The 22,148-nt window shown below is 36.5% G+C and overlaps 1 protein-coding gene across 1 annotated transcript in view; it reads left to right on the top strand.

Moving 5' to 3' along the window:
• The window catches only part of LGI1 (leucine rich glioma inactivated 1), a 412,750-nt gene that overhangs the window by 339,509 nt on the left and 51,093 nt on the right, over positions 1 to 22,148 (top strand). The window contains exon 5 of the mRNA XM_044056664.1: positions 8,777 to 8,848. Within this exon, the coding sequence (XP_043912599.1) occupies positions 8,777 to 8,848 (72 nt within the window). The remainder of the gene's footprint in view (positions 1 to 8,776; positions 8,849 to 22,148) is intronic.

Below are 22,148 nucleotides of genomic sequence, written 5' to 3'. Positions count from 1 at the left end.
GATAAGAAGGGTTTAAGTGTGGCAGGGGCTAATCTAAAAAAGGGTATGAAGGAGGCCATGAGGGGTTATGGAAGGAGGATACAAGGATGCTTCGAGAATGCAAAAGACTCAAGAAGCCTGTGGCATGGTATTCAACAGCTAACGGACTACAAGACCAAGTCAGCTCAGTGTGATGAGAGCACTGAATTTCTGGACAATCTAAACCCATTTTATGGCAGGTTTGAAGACAAAAACAACCTGGAGGCTGTAAGGCTTCTCAATGACCAAAAGGAGGCAGTACTTAACTTCAGTCCTCTGGATGTAAGGAACCAACTGAGGAAAGTGAACCCCAGGAAGGCTGCTGGCCCTGATAACATTCTGGGGAAAGTACTGAAAGGTTGTGCAGACCAACTTAGCATAGTCCTGAAGGACATCTTCAATACCTCGTTTGACCAGGAAAATGTACCAGCATGCTTCAAAGTTACCAACATAATCCCTCTGCCCAAAAAAGCCAACCCCACCTGCCTAAATGATTACAGGCCAGTGGCCCTTACATCGAATGTAATGAAATGCTTCAAAAGACTGGTTAAAAGGCATTTGACTACAGTACTACCCCAATCCTTTGACCCACTGTAGTTTGCCTACCGGACAAACAGATCAACTGCTGATGCCATTTTGGTGGCACTTCACCTCACATTGGAGCATCTTGAAGAGAAGAACAACTATGCCAGGCTGTTGTTCATAGATTTCAGCTTGGCATTCACTACTGTGATTCCAATGCAACTTATAGAAAAGCTAATCAACCTTGGCATAAATAAAGGGCTGTGCAACTGGATCCTCGATTTCCTGACTGGAAGACCACAAAGGACCTGTGTTGGTAACAACACTTCAGGGAGTATAACAATCAGCAATGGAGTACCCCGGGGCTGTGTGCTGAGTCCTCTACTGTTCACAATCCTTACCTACGACTCCACTGCGAAAGCTAGCAACAACCACATCATCAAATGCACAGATGACAACACAGTGGTAGGACTTGTAAGTGGTGATGACAAGACTGGATATAGGAATGAGTTTACTCCCTGATTGAATGGGGCAATAACAACAATTTGGACCCGAACGTCAGTAAAATAAAAGAAATTATTATTCACTTCAGAAATAGCTCTGCCATTCATCTGCCTCTTATGATCAATGGTGAAGATGTGGAGACAGTCCAAACTGCAAAGTTCCTGGGGGTACATATATCAGAGGATCTTTCTTGGAGTACAAATACAGGCCAGCTAATTAAAAAAGCCCACCAGTGAATGCACTTCCTAAGAAGGCTGAGAAAAGCAAAGCTCTCTATGAATGCTCTAATTATCTTCTATAGAGGAGCCACCGAGAGCATTATCACCAACAACTGCACTGTATGGTTCGGTAAAAGCACAATGGCCGAAAGGAGGAAGCTGCAAAGAATAATAAGAAGAGCAGAAAAGATTGTGTGAGCTAGTCTTCCTACCTTACAGGACCTCTTTGAACTGAGATGTAAAAAGAGGTCCCGCAAAATACTGAGTGACACTTCTCATCCAGCACATGGTTGGTTCACTAAACTTGCTTCTGGTAGAAGGTTACGGAGTATCCACTGCAGGACCTCCTGATTCATGAACAGTTTTTATCCAACTGCAATAAGACTCATTAATGCAGATATAAATCTGGATGTGTCAAAACTATAACAGATTGTTACGCTGTCATTCTTTTTCTTTTTTTTCATACAGTAATTCTATCTATTTATTACATACTAAAATTAATATATTCTCATTTAAGTGCAATTCCAGTCACTTCCTTATGTGCAATATCACCCAATCTCACCTTTGTGTATAGTGTAATTTTCTTTTCACATGTTAATTATCTAGTAGTCAGTGTTGTCCAATGTAATAAATAGTGTATAAGCATGTGTGAAAGCTGCTTAGATATTTAGTTTTGTACTATAGTTATTGTTTATTCTTTAATACCTATCATGTCTGTCTTTTTGTGTTTATCTTCTTCTGTTAAAGAGCTGACACTCAAAACTTTGTTCAGGTAGCACTTGTGTTTCCTAAATGACAATAAAGTTTCTTTGAATCTTTGAATCTTAGATCAAGAAATCTGGACAAAGCCATAAATAATGGGGGACAAAGGCCCAAATACTTATTAACTATTGCTCTTACATACTTATAAAGTTGACAGAATAGCAGGATTTGCATCAGCAATAATTTTCTGAAGGGTATGAAGTCTGAAACTCAAATATCTGTCATTATTTTCTGACTTCAACCCTCAATTATTTGTCAATGATTTGCCAGAAAACCACAATTTTATGGGGAAAAACAATAATATGAGGCAATAATTTTCCCATTCTGCAAAAATCTGTACAGTTGACAGGTATGACTACTGTGTATATAAGATCACCAGAGAGAGACACGTTCAAATTAAGATTACAGAAGTATTAGCAATATCAAGGAGACTAGTCCTTGAAAGTCACTGACTAACAGCGCAGGATACATGAAACATATGAACCTATGAATAAAATAAAGTTTTGTTTTTTTTGCATCAAACCTTTCCAAAGGCCTCCATGCAGGTTCTGAGCATTTCATTGGTAACAGAACATGCACATAGATCTTTGGGCACAACATCATCCCACTCTAACAAGCACAGGCAGATTATATTCAAGATGTTAAATTAACTAACCTATGAATAAAATAACACTTTGTTTTTTGCATCAAACCTTTCCAAAGGCCTCCATGCAGGTTCTGAACATTTAATTGGTAACAGAACATGCACATAGATCTTTAGCACCAACATCATCCCACTCTGACAAGCACAGGCATATTATATTCAAGATGTTAAATTAACAGGAATGTGACAGCTGGCAGGTCAGTACTAAATGTATGTATTGACAGGGATGAGATTTTCTTTGTGATGCTGGAACAAAAGTAAACAACACCTTAACCATCTTAAAATCTAGACTTGGCTACTGGAATAGTGAAGACAAATTCAGGTCTGGGGTATGCAGTATGGCTGTCCTTGATTGGGATAGTTAATACTAATTTGTTAGGTTGCCAATACAATTACAAGCATTTTGGGTTGCTTTGTATATGCTACTTAGTGATCATTTTGACCACAAACCTATTAAATATCTATGAATTTATAAAACTAACAAAGTAGATCATTTTCTGCAGTGCAAGTCCTGTGTTACAGAAACAATACCACCACCATTGTTTGGTTCTCCATGAATCTGTATATACAGTGCGATGGAAAGAGTCATACGTTTCACTCAGATTTTTATCAACACTATCCTAGCACGTTGAAAATGTATCTTCCTCCCTCGTGATTACTAAAAATCAGAATGCACAAGTCATGAAGAAGCAGACAGTAAGAGGTAAAGTCTTAGCAATCACTTTCAAGGCTGAGAATTTACCCAATCTGGTAGAGAAGGATCTGTGTCCCAGCAAAAACGCAGTGCATTACCTTTAGTAATCTGTATCTCAAAGACTATTTGCAGCTCCAGTGGGCAAATAGGAGGCCCTTGAAAATCGTACAATGAATGAAGAGTAGAACAGCATGGAGTTTGGGAACTGGAAGCTTAAAGCAGAAAACGTAAGCTGCCAGACTACTGACAAGCTGTAAAAGAAAAACAATTGGGAGCAAAGGTTCTATGTCTTGACTGAGGCTTAAAACTAGCAAACCACCAATGTGACATTTCTCTGATAAAGCTGGTAGATGGATTTATACTGTATGGCCTTTGAGCCTAAGACTTGAAGAGATTTACCTAACCAGATTAGTTTATTCTCTCCTCATCAAAGAAAAGTTTCATCTGGATCATGATATCAGAAGTACCTACTTTCATGTTATCTATTTTTCACTTTGCCTGATGAAGTGACAAGATAGCTATAAGCAACTTAGGGTTTACATAATTAGTTGTACACTTAAGATCTTAGTGTGACTCGGACACTTTTTCTTTCCCACGTGTAAGCGTCAAACCTAATTACTAATCGTTGCAGAGTTGCTAATGCATTGTTTATTGAGTTTGCTCCAGAAATTAGGTCTACTAAACTGATTATAGCTCACTGCAAAACAGTACAATGTTACTGGAGATTAGTTGCACTGAAAAGTATTGAAGGTATAATGTTACATGCCTGTTAGTGGCATTGTCTCACGGGAGCAGCACAGATCACAAGAGGGGACCAGATATGAATATACCACTGCGTATTATTATTACTAACATGGAATATTAGGAATCCAATAAAGCTAACAGGTGTTACACAATGCCTAGAGAGCTGTTAATAAACTCAAAAGTGACTTGTTACTTCCTCAGAAGACTAACATTCCCAAAATATAGCTTGTTCTGAGGAAATCTTGGCTTGGTCACAGATTCTAATCATAAGACAGGAACCCCAGAAGGTAAGCACCTTTACAAATTCATTAATGTTTGGGCTGGGAGGTTAATCTACAAGTAGCAATAAAGTCAGAAGATGGGTGTTGACTCAGCTGGCTACCCCTCCCATTTCAATAATGTTAGGTAGTGTATGTGGCTATAACCAGGACCACCTGCCTTTCCTTTTGCTTCTTTCAGGACCTTTTTTAGTTTAACGTAGCAGGTACCAATACTTCATCCAAAATATTTTAATTCTTCTCTTATGAATAGCATGTCAAAAGCCAGCAGACCATAAAGAAAGATGTGGAGGACGCACATGTGGTGTATATATAACATAGCTGATACATCCTGCAGAGAAGTAATGTACCTTCCTTTCTTACGACGGGTGTGTCCGGGTTAGCTGGGTTGGCAGCCTCCTCCCATATATTAACTGTGGTAAGACCACTCCTACTAATTGTCTTAGACTGTCTTCCATTCTGATTGATCATAATACTCAAAGAACATGCCTCCCTGACTATCAGTATGGCATTTAGGGTTACCTATTATATTCTCGAAAGCCGACAATGTCGAATCCGACATTGTCGATACGAGAATAGCGAAAGTGCAGAACGTCGAACGGGTAAATGGAAATTTCCGTAAGGGGAGATTTCCATTTACTTCAATGTAGTGCAGTCTCAGAGTTGGCATATATAAATAGCAGGGGGGGAGGGGGGCTACACCCCCTAAGTGGGGGGTGCAGGGGGCTTGCCCCCCTGCTTACACCCTTTAGATTTTCTTTCTTTTTTTTTTTTTTTTTTTTCTGAACATTCGAAATTTTAATGGTTCGGTCATTAAAGGTTGACCTTTAGTGATTCGAACCATTAAACTTTCGATGTTCTAATATAGACCCGGCATTTAGATTCTCTTTTGCTAATTGATTTTATGTCACGATGATGCTGATGGCAATGAGGATGATAATATAAAAGGAGTGTATAAAATGTAAATAAAAATATCTAAACATCGGTCATCTGATGTATACGTGTGTGTGCCTGTGTGTATGGGGTCTATGGTTAATTGTTGAAGAAAACATTTATTGAATGGCTTTTTACTGCATGCTTACCATCAAAAGAGCTTTTTGTTGTATATGCTTATGATTGTAAATTTATTCATCGAATACTCATAGTTGGCCATCTTCACGGAATTAGCACATAGTACATCTATAAGTGATAATAAACCTGCTCTTACTAATAATATACATTTGCCGAGATACTGTAAAAGTGGATAGTATTTTTATTTATTCGCATCAACAAGGTGTTCTTTACACCTGTTACATTATTTTACTTTCTGCAAATCCATGTATTAATATACCTAGAAATGTGGCTTTAAAAGAATATTTAAGTCTGCATTTTCATCACTGTTTATAGGTGGATAATAATTTTATTTATTCAGAACTGCACGGTGTTCTTTACTTTATCTTACACAGTGTACACCTTATAAAGTGTTGGTTAGGACGTTGTTTTTATTTAGTTTTAGTTGACAGCATCAATGGATGCTTGCAATGTTGGCCATCTAAAACTATTCGATTATTTGATTTATGATAGAATGTCTGTATGGCAAAAACACATTTTGTAGATTAGCATGCGAATAACCATGGTCCAGTGTTTGTGTCTGTGTGCATGTAATCTTTGCATATTATGCCTGCTTTTATTTAAGGTGATTAGTTTGGCTGGGATTGGAAACAAATCCATATCGCCAGTGATATGTTCGGAAGAAAATGAATGGGCATGTCAGTGATGGTTTTCTTCTTCTTCAGAGAACAGGAGGGTTATTAACCAGTTAATCACTTCATTTCACTATTCCAACTGTTTTGGAAACTATGGATGTAACATTGAGCTGCATGTATTGGCAGGGATCTCTGAAATGTCCATGTGGTTTAACATGTTAACACTGATCCTTTTGCAAACCTTCTGCTTGGAGACAACTAAAGTATAGATAGGTACTGCACCAACAGGATGAACATTTGCATAGGCTCTTCTTTCTGTACATCTCTTCAGTTTCCCAAATTACTGTGTAGTTCAAGAGTACAGTGCAGGCCTTAATAACCATGACATCAGGCTAAAGTGATCTGGGAGGGTCATCAAGCAATATGTCTGCCCTCAAAATAAAGGGGGATGAATGCATGCAGAAACTGAGGGGGCTGACCAGTTATAACAGCATCGGACTGTGAGAAAAGGAAATTGTAATGGAAATTTCTAATTTGTTCACCGAGAAACACTGAGACTAAAATATGTTGTTCTGATGGAACAGATTTCAATATGAAGAGAACACTGTAAGTTTGTTGTAATTCTACACTTGTACAAGTAGAATTGGTACATGCTAAAATACTGTAAAATCTGGATTTAATGTAAAGTAAGTGCACTTATATATAAGAATAAGTGCAATTCCCTGATATAGAATAAATAGAAGGCTTGTTACCTGAATGTTCCATAACCCTTTATTTTTGTATGATTAAATATTTTGTTTGCATGATATAGTTGAAATTTGAAAGTAATACTCAGTTTACTTTATAATATTAGTGGGCTTTTGCACTGTGCTCATTCCAGGCTAAAGGAATGAGCGTCTTACTTACTTGACAGATGTGAAGAATGACTGATCATGTTGCTGAGCTTTTACATTTAATTATTTATTTTCTTCTTGCATGTCATCCTGTTTGTTATTGGAATTCTACTGCTATGACACATCTGGTAATTTAAACCCTGGCTCCGTGGGACAAAGGGATGAAGTCCTATGACACATCTGGTAATTTAAACACTGGCTTCATGGGACAAAGGGAAGAAGTCCTATGACACATCTGGTAATTTAAACACTGGCTTCATGGGACAAAGGGAAGAAGTCCTGTGACACATCTGGTAATTTAAACCCTGGCTCCGTGGGACAAAGGGATGAAGTCCTATGACACATCTGGTAATTTAAACCCTGGCTCCATGGGGCAAAGGGATGAGGGTCAATCTGTGACTCAGGTTTGATTATCAAACCATATTTCTGAGGCATTGGCTGGGGAGACAAAGAGGAGCAGCATTTGCCACGTGACATATCCTGTGGATGAGGGGAGTTCACTGTCAAAGGAAGCAGTTCTTGGTGGACACCAAGGATGCCAGACCAAAAGTATGTGCATTTGCAATGCACACCATGGAATGGGTGGAAGATGTGGGTGGGGCATACCAAAACAGCCCTTTGCTGCTCTCAGAATTGCTCTGTACAACAGCACCCCACTTTCTTCACTACTCGTTCCCTTGACTTGTTATACAAAGTCTTCTTTGCTTGCAACACCCCCTTTTGCAGCTGTTGGGATTGCTCTGTACAACAGCACCCCACTTTCTTCACTACTCGTTCCCTTGACTTCTTATACAAAGTCTTCTTTGCTTGCAGCACCCCCTTTTGCAGCTGTTGGGATTGCTCTGTACAATGGCACCCCACTTCCTTTTCTACTTATTCCCTCAAATACTTATACAAAATGTTCTTTGCTTGCAGCACCCCAGGCCAAAGACAGAGAAGGTGCCTGAAGAGGCTTTTCAGCCCAGTGGCTGATGGCAAACAATTGTAGTGAAAAACAAAATAAGTGACTAAGTAAATAAAAAAAGGAAACTAGATAACTTAGTATTCACGGCATTAAAGAGTTAGCTAACCACTTCATTATATTTTGGCAAATCAGATTGGTTTAATTCTATTTAAACTTTGATTTTGATAAGAATTATAAACTTCCAGACAAGGTATAAGGTATGGTGACCTTCTGGCTCCCTTCCTTAAACATACCTACTTCCAAATAAAGCCACTGATTTGCTAAAATCTCTGCATTCTTTCTCACTGTCTGGCTATCCACACCTGTATGTTTGTGTGTGTCTAGCTGGACTGTGAGAGCAGCCACATTCCTGACCACCAAAGTATGTCTTCTGCATTAAAACTCTCCTGTCATTGAAATGAGTATCTGACCAGCAGATAGACGTAGAGCATGCATTTATAACCACTGGCAATTCTAACCTTACTAATGGAACACTGAAGTGTCACAGGTTTGTGCTAGTTTATTCTTTTCATCACAGTTTGGACTGTACAATCGCATTCCGGTTAGCAACATGGATTTCTAGTGTCAACCATATTCGTGAGAGTGGAATGCATTTTTGTGCTGTTTATTTTAGTTGTTTTTTAAACTTTGCTTATTTGTGATATCCATATACTATCACTTTCATTTCAATGGTAAGATTATACTTTTACTGTATCTCTAACAGTCTGATTACCTGAAACTTGGTTTGAAAAGGGTACCTGTGTCTAGGTTAATTTGCTGCTCATTAAAAAAATAAATATATATATTTTCATAAAATATCTAGCATAAGGAGTTATCACTTAATAAATTATGCTGTTATCTTTTCTTTATAGGAGCTTGGCAAATAATAATCTTCAGACACTCCCCAAAGGTCTTTTCAAAGGACTGGATGCACTAACAACAGTGTAAGTTATTCAATCTTTATTTTATTTACTTCCAAAACCTGCAAATAAAGCTATCGAACTCATTTATAAACAGAATTTAGTTAAAAACAGATTACCTTTGGCCATGAGATTTGGCCTGAAAATATAAATTCTCATTTTAATTACTTAATACCTTCAGCTGTGCAATGACTTTCCAGGAATCACATCAGAAATGAATTTCACAGCTGTGCACAACTGACGTTAATATTTCCGAGAATCGAAAATATGCTGTTGCTGTATCTGTAGGAATGTACTGTGTGTTCTCAGCAGCTCCATTATTTTAGTTTTATATCTATTTACGTCTATAGTCTATACGTATGCACACACATGCTACAAGATCCTGATTATAAAGTAATATGTGAGTCTTCCTTGTATTAAATAATTCTTGGGGCATGAGACTTAATGTACTATAAACAGAAATGAGCTTAACTGCATACACAACACTATCTGAACTGTTACTGTAATCTTTCACTGATACTGCAGCTTTTTTTAATTATATCCCATATCTTAACCTCCAACTAGTAACCCTGGAATTAAAGTAATAAATTGTACAGTCTGACACTGAACTGCATGTACTGGCATTCTCCGTGCTGAGCTCAAGAGATAATGAAGACAGACAGAATTATGTAACATACCGAATAGTTTAAGTGTGATTTTCATCTTGGGATACCACTACGACAGTGTGAAATAATGATGGGTGGAGTGCTTATTCATAAGATGAACTTTTATTTTCAGGCAGCATTTAGGTATTTTACAAAATCACTGTACAACTTAGGACAAGACATAAGGCAGATCATTCCTAAAAAAAAAAAAAAAACAGAAAATTCCCTTAATTTAACTTGGTGCACTCAGCTGAATTTACTTCAAATTTTTTTCTTATAGATATATATATATATATATATATATATATATATATATATATATATATATATATATATAGCGTCATTATTTTCTCTTTTTAATAATGCATGCCCCATCCTCTGTACCACCCCCCAACACCTTAGCCACTATCCAGATGCTCTGAGACTTTCAAAGAGGAAATGCTTGCATCTTAAAAAATAATTCTTGATCAGCATCTTTAAGGATTGTGGGATGTATTCTTTTCCTCTTCTTAAGGACTCACCTTTGATGCAATTAAAACTATGGTTTTATTTCCATATACTAGCCAGTGTTTACAAAGAAACCTGTCTTATTCATGGAGAAGACTAAATGGTAAAAAAGTTATCTCAGAATCCCATGACTGTGCTCTGTCTTTTGATAATACACTTAGATAAGTCCTGTAACAGTTTTTTATATATCTCTAAGACATTTTCAGCAGTTTTGTATTGCACACATCTCTTACATGGAAGGTTATACTGCAGTGATCTACTGAAGGGATGATCCTAAAACATGTGGTATGTTGTCTAAGTACAACGTTCAGTGTGGTGTACATGTGATTCTATCACCCTGTGACAGTCAGTGCAGAGTGCCTGAAGTCTGCAACTAGTAAATTCAAAGATAGCAAAAGACAGAAGAAATCCCAACCTCTACTAGAACAGAAAGATAATTTTCTCAGAGAACTGGGCAGTTTGGAAATATGTCCACTTTGGACTTCCAATGAAATGCATCTTTTCTTGGTGACTGGGATAACAGGCCCAATGTATTGAGACAGGAAGGCTTCCGTTATATGTGGACAAAATTCAATTAACTTAGGACTGGAATTCCTGAACTGCATGCCTCAAGAAGTCCAAAAACATTCTTTAAATGTTTTTGCAGGGAGGCAATCCCCCCTCCCCCCACATACACACACACCTGAACTTACATATACCAACTCCACAATTGCACCAACTCTAAGAACGGGGAAGTTCCTCCAAAAAGGGCATTACTGCTGGCAAAATTCACCAACAGTGATTTCCTGTGGAGGGGTTCTGATCCTTGCTGGGTTGTACTTTGGGCAAAATATGCTTGACAGTTCAGTCTTCATTCAGCTATAGGGTAACCAGTTAAGAATACTTTTTACATGCCAACAGCATTTTGTATTTTGAAACTGATACTGTACTGATGATTTTAACATGTTCATAGTCACTTGCTTCTTTGGCTGGATTCATTAACAGCTAAAAGACTGGCTGCAGAAGGGAGAAGTTTTTTTCTCGTAAGCTTTAATGGTTTTGGTTATGCATGAGCAGCTGTAATAAGTAATTTAAGGGGAGACCATGGTGTTACAAATGGCTAGATGTTATAATACTGATAACACACATTATTAATAATAATAATATACATTTTTTAACCAGGTAGGCCACTGGACACACAGTCCCTTTTCAGGCATGATCAAGGAGCAGTGCCTGGTTAAGTAACTTGCTCAAGGTTACACAATAGACCAATGAAGGCTGCAGGAAACAAACCCTGTACCACAGGAGCTACAGCTCATAGTCTTAAACCTGTGTGCCAACTGCCATTAATAGAACTGTAGCAGACATCAGGCTTTGTTTTCTTTGCATTCCTTGCATACTTTGTATTTTGCATACCATATTACCTTTTGATTTATATGGTTATGACCCACAGGGAATTTTAAACCACTTCAACCAGAAGTGACTTCCTATTTAGTGTATGTACCTCATTGTTTTCAGAGTAATATATTAATATTTTGTGGGTACCTGTTATGATTTACATGTCAGTAAAAGCAACTTTGCAACTACCAATGAGGAATGACATGGAACTGCCCTGTAAAATATAGTGCTGCAATAATAGTCAGGGTATGAAATATTGTGACAGACTGTTCATAGCAAAGTACTATCAGGATATATGCATCACAAGAAAGCGGCTGTTACAATACTATATTCTGGCTTGTGTATGTGTGTTTTACATCATACTTGATTACAGATGTAAGCACTCTGTCTGGTGCTTCAGTTAAACTGTTTAGTCTTATTATTCCTTAAATGAAATTTTATTATCTACAGTTTCAGTCTTTTTGGGGGGAGTGATAACTTTCTCCCTGTCACAGTGCAGGCAGTCTCTCTGAATTATGAGTAAGGCATTGTTATATTAATTTTATTTCACATCTGAAGATTATTAAGCTGTTATCAAAATAGTGATATAATTAGAATTGCATTGGTTTTAACAGTCCAGACATTAAAATTATAGCATTGTACATCTCAACTCCACGTTTAGTGCTGATAAGTATCACAGTCCTTATATGCATGTCATGCAGGTTAATGTTAATGTTCCAAAATCACAGTTTGTCAAAATGCAGTAAGTGAATCAGCATTTTATTAAATTCAGGACCATAGCTCCCCTATGTTGTCTTTTTGAGGGTGATGTGGGACAAGAGTTTGATTTCTTTTCCAAAGCTGTGCAATCTTGGACTTGAGTATTAAAATTATAGGGCTTAGGAAGTCCAGAAGGTTTAATCCTCTGTAAACACACCTAGTAGAAGTGTACGAGTGTTGACTTTAATGAACCATATTGATCTGATCAATTTGTTTCAATGAATTCAGCATTACAAACATCATACTGAACCACTGTCTGTTATGTTTCTATCAAATTAAAATTTCATATAAAACCGTAGTTTTTTTATATCCATCACATACAGGCTTTATAGCTACAGTGGTTTATGTGTGAAGTAGATGAATAAATTATGCAGTGGATTTTTATATAATTTATTTTTTGTTAGCTCAACTGCACATTATAATACTTTACAAGAACAATTAATGTTCATTCTTTATCAGCACATTACCATATGGCATTGAAGTATCTTGCAGATTATAGGCTATATGTTATAAATTAAACAGACATTAACCTGGGGATTCATTCAAGAGCCACCTAGAGGTATAGATACCTTAATGAATCATGACGTTGCTCAATTAAATCCAGTATAAAACAATTTTAATACAGCTACTGGCCCATTGTTTAATTTTCTGCTGTAGAATAACGAAGATATAAGTAGTGATATAAGATTTTTAGATTTAATTTTAGAATTCCTTTTACTAAATTGGCTTATTTTATTATCATGATAGTGAGATATTTTTTCATTGACATTTTAATAACATGCTTCAGCAATTTAGCTTCACTTTCACTTTTCTTAGTTTTATGTTATGTGATCTGCATTTTTAGTTTTTGTTCGTACGACTTAACATATTTGAAAATCATGATGTTTGTGTAAATTAAACACATTACGCGTGTCCTAATTGTAATGATACACAATAACAGAATAACAAGATAAAAGGTAAGGTAATCAGCCTGTTGTATTATCCTGAATAAATTTTTTATTTGAAACTTATATTGTCTTCACCTACTTATTAAGCAATTTATTAGTGAATTTTCTTGTTTTTTTTATTATTTTTATTTATTTATTTTTTTAGTTCTAATTTCCCCTGGCAATACTAACCTGCATTTCTATCCATCCCAATACAATTGGTAGTGAATAATTGTGGTGTTTTAATGTTTTTTGTAGAACAAACATTTGGTACTATTTGTATATTAGTTTAAGATCAATATCCAGATTATACAATCAAAGCTGCTATTGTGTAGATCTGCAGTTAGGGATATTGTTACTGCCTATAAAGTATAGAGCATACACTACTTTGAATACTATATAAATGTTGGCAACTTAGTTTCAAATATGAATGACAAAAAATATGGGATAGCTCTAGAAAGAAAAAGAAGAACAGATTAAGGAGCTATGTTTTGATATTGTTAAATGATGGTGTATTGCAAAAAAATGTGAATTAAAATGAATTGTTGGCAAGGTCAGTGTAGAGGAATACAAGAAAAGCTTTAATGTGGAAAGTGCATGTCTTTGTCCTTAATGAAGGAAGAACATATGAATGATATACAGCAGTAAACAAATAAAGACTTGGAGCAATGAATACAATGTAAACTAAAATGGGGCTAGTCTATATCAACAACTAAGGAGGACGAATACTGTAAAGTTAAACAGTGACAGCTATAAAGTTGAGAAATGTTGCTAGTATAAAAAAGGAATAAGCAGAGATAAAATCCATCAAATAATAAATATGAGTGGGAATCATCCTACCAGTGGGAGACTGTAGAGTTGTAAGAGATGATTAATCTTTTTAAAAAAGAAATAGGATGCATACCATCATAATCTGCTTGTCAGGAGCAAAGATTAATGAGAGAGCTATGCTGTTACTCTCCATAAATTATTAAGTAGGTGAAGAAAACAACATGCTTTATATGACAGGATTAGATGTTTGGAAAGGAATACAGTAAAACCCTGATTATCCATCCCTCAGTTAACCATCAGGTCCAAGAAAAGAAAATGACACACGCCAACACCTTCTAAATGCTATGTATATAAGTACTATACTGTACTGCTGTATACACATTGAAACAACTCTCCCTCATGACACATGCCAACACCTTCTAAATGCTATGTATATAAGTACTATACTGTACTGCTGTATACACATTGAAACAACTCTCCCTCATGACACATGCCAACACCTTCTAAATGCTATGTATATAAGTACTATACTGTACTGCTGTATACACATTGAAACAACTCTCCCTCATGACACACGCCAACACCTTCTAAATGCTATGTATATAAGTACTATACTGTACTGCTGTATACACATTGAAACAACTCTCCCTCATGACACACGCCAACACCTTCTAAATGCTATGTATATAAGTACTATACTGTACTGCTGTATACACATTGAAACAACTCTCCCTCATGACACACACCAACACCTTCTAAATGCTATGTATATAAGTACTATACTGTACTGCTGTATACACATTGAAACAACTCTCCCTCATGACACACGCCAACACCTTCTAAATGCTATGTATATAAGTACTATACTGTACTGCTGTATACACATTGAAACAACTCTCCCTCATGACACACGCCAACACCTTCTAAATGCTATGTATATAAGTACTATACTGTACTGCTGTATACACATTGAAACAACTCTCCCTCATGACACATGCCAACACCTTCTAAATGCTATGTATATAAGTACTATACTGTACTGCTGTATACACATTGAAACAACTCTCCCTCATGACACATGCCAACACCTTCTAAATGCTCTGTATATAAGTACTATACTGTACTGCTGTATACACATTGAAACAACTCTCCCTCATGACACACGCCAACACCTTCTAAATGCTATGTATATAAGTACTATACTGTACTGCTGTATACACATTGAAACAACTCTCCCTCATGACACACGCCAACACCTTCTAAATGCTATGTATATAAGTACTATACTGTACTGCTGTATACACATTGAAACAACTCTCCCTCATGACACACGCCAACACCTTCTAAATGCTCTGTATATAAGTACTATACTGTACTGCTGTATACACATTGAAACAACTCTCCCTCATGACACATGCCAACACCTTCTAAATGCTCTGTATATAAGTACTATACTGTACTGCTGTATACACATTGAAACAACTCTCCCTCATGACACACGCCAACACCTTCTAAATGCTATGTATATAAGTACTATACTGCACTGCTGTATACACATTGAAACAACTCTCCCTCATGACACATGCCAACACCTTCTAAATGCTCTGTATATAAGTACTATACTGTACTGCTGTATACACATTGAAACAACTCTCCCTCATGACACACGCCAACACCTTCTAAATGCTATGTATATAAGTACTATACTGTACTGCTGTATACACATTGAAACAACTCTCCCTCATGACACATGCCAACACCTTCTAAATGCTCTGTATATAAGTACTATACTGTACTGCTGTATACACATTGAAACAACTCTCCCTCATGACACACGCCAACACCTTCTAAATGCTATGTATATAAGTACTATACTGTACTGCTGTATACACATTGAAACAACTCTCCCTCATGACACACGCCAACACCTTCTAAATGCTATGTATATAAGTACTATACTGTACTGCTGTATACACATTGAAACAACTCTCCCTCATGACACATGCCAACACCTTCTAAATGCTATGTATATAAGTACTATACTGTACTGCTGTATACACATTGAAACAACTCTCCCTCATGACACACGCCAACACCTTCTAAATGCTATGTATATAAGTACTATACTGTACTGCTGTATACACATTGAAACAACTCTCCCTCATGCTCATGAGTAGTGTTCTTCCCCAGCACTATTTTGAAATGTACAGTACCTTCAGCTTTTTTTTCTTTTGTTATAATTAATTTACAGTAAGTACTATACATTGTTATGGATGATAAATGTAAGCGTGTGGTGTTGGAATTGTCAGAAATTATTAAACGTTTACAAAATGGAGAAAGTGCTTCAAGTACTGCTTCAGTTTATGGAGTACGAAAAACAACAATGAACGATATAAAGCACAATGGCAACAAAACTGAAAAACGTGTCAAAAATGGAAACCACTGACGGTAATATTAGAAATCGCAAAACAATGAAATGTGCTAAAAATTAACAATTGGATATTGTCATGTATCAATGGTTTGTTCAAAAATGAAGCCAAGGAATTCCACTATCAGGACCTGCAATAATTGCAAAAGCTATTGAGATAAATAAAAAACTTGATCAGGATCATTCATTCAAAGCAAATACTGGATGGTTGGAGAAATTTAAGTTCTGGTATGGTGTGGTATGGTATTCGACAAATGGACATTGTGGGAGAAACGCTGAGTGCAGATAGTACAGTGATTGCTAATTACTGTGAGAAACTACACATGGAAATAGGTAACCAAGGTCTTGTTAGAGACCAAGTATATAACTGCAATGAGACTGGCCTCATTTGGAAGGCACATCCTGAAAACATTTTGTCCTCAATGTCTGAAAAACTGGCACCTCGATTTAAGCTGCAAAAAGATCGCATCACTGTAATGGTGTGTGCTAAAGCAAGCAGTACCCATAAATTGTCATAAGAAAATCGGAAAAGCCTAGGTCATGTAAAAACATAAACCTAAATGCCATGCCTGTTAAGTACTATGCACAGAAACATGCATGGATGAGCCAAGAAATATTTAAAGATTGGTTACTTAAAATATTTGTACCAGGTGTAAAATCAAACATGTTAGTGTTGGGTTTATCACAAGAAGCCATGCTACTGATGGACAATGCGCCTAATCATCCCATATGTCATTTGAAGAGTGATGATGGTAAAATAATGTGTCACTTTCTGCTGGCTAATACAATGCCACCATTCCAGCCAATGGATCAAGGCATAACTGAGAATATGAAATGCCATTATAGGAGAGGTTTCATTCAAAGACATGTTTTTTGGATGATCTATCAGGAGTAAAAGATTTCTGGAAAAAGTACACCATTAAAGACACATTTTTTTAATGTTGCTGAAGCCTGGAACAATCTGCCAATTAAAACTTTACAAGGAGGCCGGCATAAATTATGGCCTATATCGGATTCAGCAGAAAGTGGACCAAATTCTGATTCAGTTAAAAATAAGACTGAAATGTTGAATCTGTATTCAAAAGTTGCGGGTTGTGAAAACATTTCATTGGGGGAAGTGAACAATTGGTTGCAAATTGACTAAATTGCTGGTTGTGAAATCCTGGATGATAATGAACTAATTCAAAATCTGTTTGCAGTGGACTCTAAATCTGAAGAAGAGGCGGAACTGAAGCTGAAATGATGCTATTGAAGCATATAGAGTGGTTCAAGGTACAAGAAGAAGCAGATGCTACACAAGTATTACTCTTCTGCAAAATTTGAAGCATTACTGCTAAAAAAGTGTGTGGAGTAATGAAACCACCAAAATAACATTGTTTTTTTTTTTTTAAAGTGAATCATATATAATAAATGTATAATGCATACTGTACAAATATCTATATCATTTGTTTGTTGTTTCTTTTTGCTTGCTTCTGTATTGTCATTTTCTTTTTAATCTGCAGTACAGTAACATTTTTAAAGTAGCTGTTCTGTCATCCGTCTTTTCTCTTATCTGTCACAGCCTCGGTCCAGTCCCCTGATGGATAATCAAGGTTTTACTGTATAGAAATAAGATAACCAATCTGCTCAGAGATATTCACGCTATCTTATCTGTGCTGCTGCCTCGGTGTTGTATGAAAACTAGGAATGATAAGTAAGAGCAACTATAAGGCTACATAATTTTATAATGAAAAAACAACATCATTCATAGAGCCCTGAAACTAATTTGAAAAAAAATATATGATTTTTCAGGTTGGATTGTCTGAATAAAAAAAAGTAGTCAGTATTGCCCCCCCCCATATTTTCAAGGTTCTGCAAGTCATGATACATGTGTAGATGAATACGTAGGTGAAACGGTAAATATTTTTTCCTCCAGTACTTGGCCTTTGCTGGCCACACTTGTTGGCTTGAAATTAATTCCAGAAGATAAAGTGAAACTGAAATTATAACTGAGATGTAAAAGAAAATAAAAGGCTGGAGCTGTAAAATGGATGGTTATAACGAATCTTTCAGGAACAGGCTAGACAAGATCTAGCTACTGCTTATATATGTATATATTTATATGTGAATATTCAGAAAGCATAGATACACGAGCAATAATGGAGTATTGGAGTAGTACAAATATTTATATTTACTAATTAACTGTAGTCTGGGTTTGTTGGTCTGTTTAACCTATATTGTTATTTACAAAATGCTTGTTACACAGAGACAATCCTTAATTTTCTTCCAGACCTAAACATTGCATCTGTAGTAGATAATGTTTTGTGATAGGTGATCAAAATTTACCAAGAGCTATCTGATTAGGCTAAACTTGAACTTTTTCTGTTTCAAACAGATTTACTTCACTAGTAAATATGCATGGGTATGTCAGTTGATTTATAACACAGGAAGAAGATGTAATTTATTTTATGTTTGATTGAAAAAATGAAGATGGTTCCTTATCAGAAGGAAGAAAGCTCACAAGAGCGAAAGACAAAAGATTGAACCAGGAACATCAAAAACCTGGAAGGTTGAACTGCAAACACTTTGATTGTAAGGGACTGCGATACAGTAGCTATTGGAGTTTTGCATCTTACCTACTGTATTGTCATCTCATAGTTTATCTATATAATTAGCCGTGGGTGTGAGGGTTCAGCCCACTACATAGGGGTGCAGGGCAGCTTCGACTTTCTGGGTTTTCAGTGTTCCCAATTTAGTCTTTTGACATTCTCTCTTGTGAGCTTACATCCTGTGCAGTTATTACCTCTTCAAATAATAGCATAACATTTACAGGGCAAGATCTTCCATTAAGAAATCCATGCTGTTGCACATCTAACAGTAGGTCCTTTAAGTAATTTTGCATAAATACTGTTATGGGTCTCTCCATGAATCTACAATAGAATGTTTGTCAGGCTGATGGATACAAATTGTATGATTCTGATTTGACCTCTTTATAAACTGGACCCATTATAGCCTTTCACCATAAGTCAGGGATGTGTTGACATGTTAACTGTTAACATTTTGTTTAGCATGATTGATAGGGGGTTGGTTAGGTTTTCCTTGATTCTAAACAGTAAACATCAAGGTTCATTGTGTGGCCCCATTGAATATGAGTTTTTAATTTTACTTGTGGTAGCAGTTATCATCTCTGTATTTATATAATTGATGTTTTTTCTTATCTCTGTATTACTCTGACATATATTTGCTCATTGTGAAGTCTGCAAAAATGTTTTGTACAAATGAATTCACTGTTTTATGGTTTGGTGATCACTTCATTATTTGTTGTTAATATGTTATGTTTACAACTTCCCTATTTAGTTTTCTAATACATCAGACCTCACATTTTACTTGGAAAACATTATAAGTAAATTAGAATCAAACATGGTTTAGATTTTTCTTCTTTTTATAATACTGGGTATGTTAAGGTATTTGCTGTTTATGTCTCAAAACCACAAGTTAAAGTAATACACAAGTTGTCCCTGATTCTGTGGCTTACAGTGATAAATTCCTGTCTATGACCCAAATGACCTGAGTTTGACTAGCAGTTTGGGCACTAGAAGAGCAAGATAGGGTGAAACTGGAAGTGATCTGCCTGAGTCAGCTTGTCCATCCTAGGGAAAGGAAGCAGTGATTCTATTCAACTGAACACCATGATTAAATAAAAAGAGGCTTGCATACTTGGATAGTCCTAAAGTGGTCAAGACCAGGGATGTAGACTTGATAATCACTAGCTGGTGATGGCAGCCATTTTAACTTGCCAGTGGAAGCATAGATAACCAAAAGGCGTGCTTAGGATGCCCCATAGTGATGCATTGCTCATTTCAGCCACTAGGTGTGGGGTTAGGGCCTTACTAAAATTCCCTCACTGCCAGTATGCTACCAAGGGCACAAACAAACTCCCTAGCTATCCAGATGATGGCCCATCCAGTTGGCTCTCATGTCTTCTCTATGTCATATGGGCTAAAGACACATTAGAGGAGGCTTGATGATCAGAAGGACTAGAGGCCAAAAGGATATAAAAAAATGTCTGAGTTCAAATCACTTAATGAGGGTCGAGGGGGCCTAATATTCAAATATTGAGAAATGCATCACCACTACAGTACACTTCTGGAGACATTCAGATACTAGTGTAAGCCCTGTGTGAAGCTAGATCATTGCAGAGTTTCGATCAGAGCAGTTACGCACATCATGAGAGCATGCATATATGATGGTTATGCTCTGTTTACATCATTTTTATGGGGCAACCAGATGATCTTGCTGGCTGGTAATTTTCTTTGGAATTGTGTAGCCCTATTACTTCCATTCTCCATTGAGACAGCAAGTGACTCAGATGTACCCAACTCACATGAAGGGAAATACACCCAGAGCTATGACATTTTTTTCATTCTTTTCTAACTAGAAGTTAAATTATGTAGGTTGGAAAATTCAGTTTGTGGTAAGACAGAAAACCATCATATTCATCCTTCAACCCTCACAGGACACTGAGATGGAACAGCAAAATTCTTTATACTTCCCCTTTTTGAATATATTAGTTTGAACGATTAACCAGCAAAGTCATGATGCAGACAGAATGGCTAATACTTATTCATTACTTCTTAGGTAACATGCTTAATTTAATTTTGGGTCCAGGAGAGGCTGATCCTGTCCTGGCAGTCAGTGGGTGCACATTAGTAAAACTAATTCTGTACGAGTTGCCAGTATATTATAGGACGCAAACAGACTCATTCTCACACACCGCACACACCTGTGGGTAGTACGGAGGATAACCAATGGCATGTTTTTAGGATGTGTGAAGAAACAACAGCAACTGAAAAAAATCATGTAGACAAAAGGAAAAAGTGCAGACTCCACACACAAGGCACTCCACCTGGGAACCAAACTATGAAATGAGTGCTGTGAGGGAGCAATGCTAGCAACCGCATCACTTTGTCTTCCCCCCTACAACAACCATGTATATCTAAAAACAGTATGTCATTTTAGGATAGCATCTGCTGAACTCAACGTGTTCTTAAAGAGAAGAGAGCATTACTGTTAAATATTATGCTTCAGAATAACTACATGTTTCTACATAATGAATGTAGCTGTTTTCTTGGAATGAAGGAGTGCATTTCCAAAGCATTGCCACAATGTGGAATACAGTTAATAGTGCCAAAATAATCTGGATCTGTCTTCATGAAGTCTTCATGACTGAAGCATCCAGATTAGCTTGTATGAACCATTATTTACAACCTTTTTCACCATATGGCTTCTTCAGAAAATTATAAATAACATTGTTTGCTACAATGAATGTCATTGTATTTGTTACACTCTTGGCTAGAAATGGCTGCTCAATAAACAAAACACTTTTGTTTATAAAATGTTTCTTTCTTCTAAATTGTGGTTGCTTAATATGCGGAATTCAAAAACAGACAATGTTCTGTTAGCAGACCATCAAAATCTAATATTCTGTTATGATTACACAGTCATATAAGGATTTCACAGTATTATTTTTAATTACAAAATCCTTAAACGATTTGGCTTGTGCAAGTAAGTCTAATCTTCTACAAGCAAATGTTCTATAAACTATGCAGAGGTTACAGTTAGCATGGAGTGTTCTGCCTTCCTTGTGCTACACAGTTCAAATGAAGTCAGTAAGGGCTTCAATATGTTGTTGCACAGTAATGCTAAGCTGTTACATAGTAATCTTATGTTGCAGAAGATATGTGATTAATGTAATGTAGTGAAATATAAAATCCACTGAATATAGGAAAAATCTGAATAGCTCTGTACCATTACCATATATGTATATATAGGTTCTCTTCATAAGGCTGAAGTTTCAGAACATCAACTTTCAAAAGTTCAAGACCATGTTGTCGATGTTCTGAAACATCAGCTGTTGTGTATAATTAACAGAG

The sequence above is a fragment of the Protopterus annectens genome, chromosome 14.part0 (assembly GCF_019279795.1).
Source record: "Protopterus annectens isolate FY-2018-M chromosome 14.part0, PAN1.0, whole genome shotgun sequence".
Classification (NCBI taxonomy): domain Eukaryota; kingdom Metazoa; phylum Chordata; order Ceratodontiformes; family Protopteridae; genus Protopterus; species Protopterus annectens.
The sequence above is the reverse complement of the archived record's forward strand: the minus strand, read 5'-3'. Positions and strand labels throughout refer to the sequence as shown.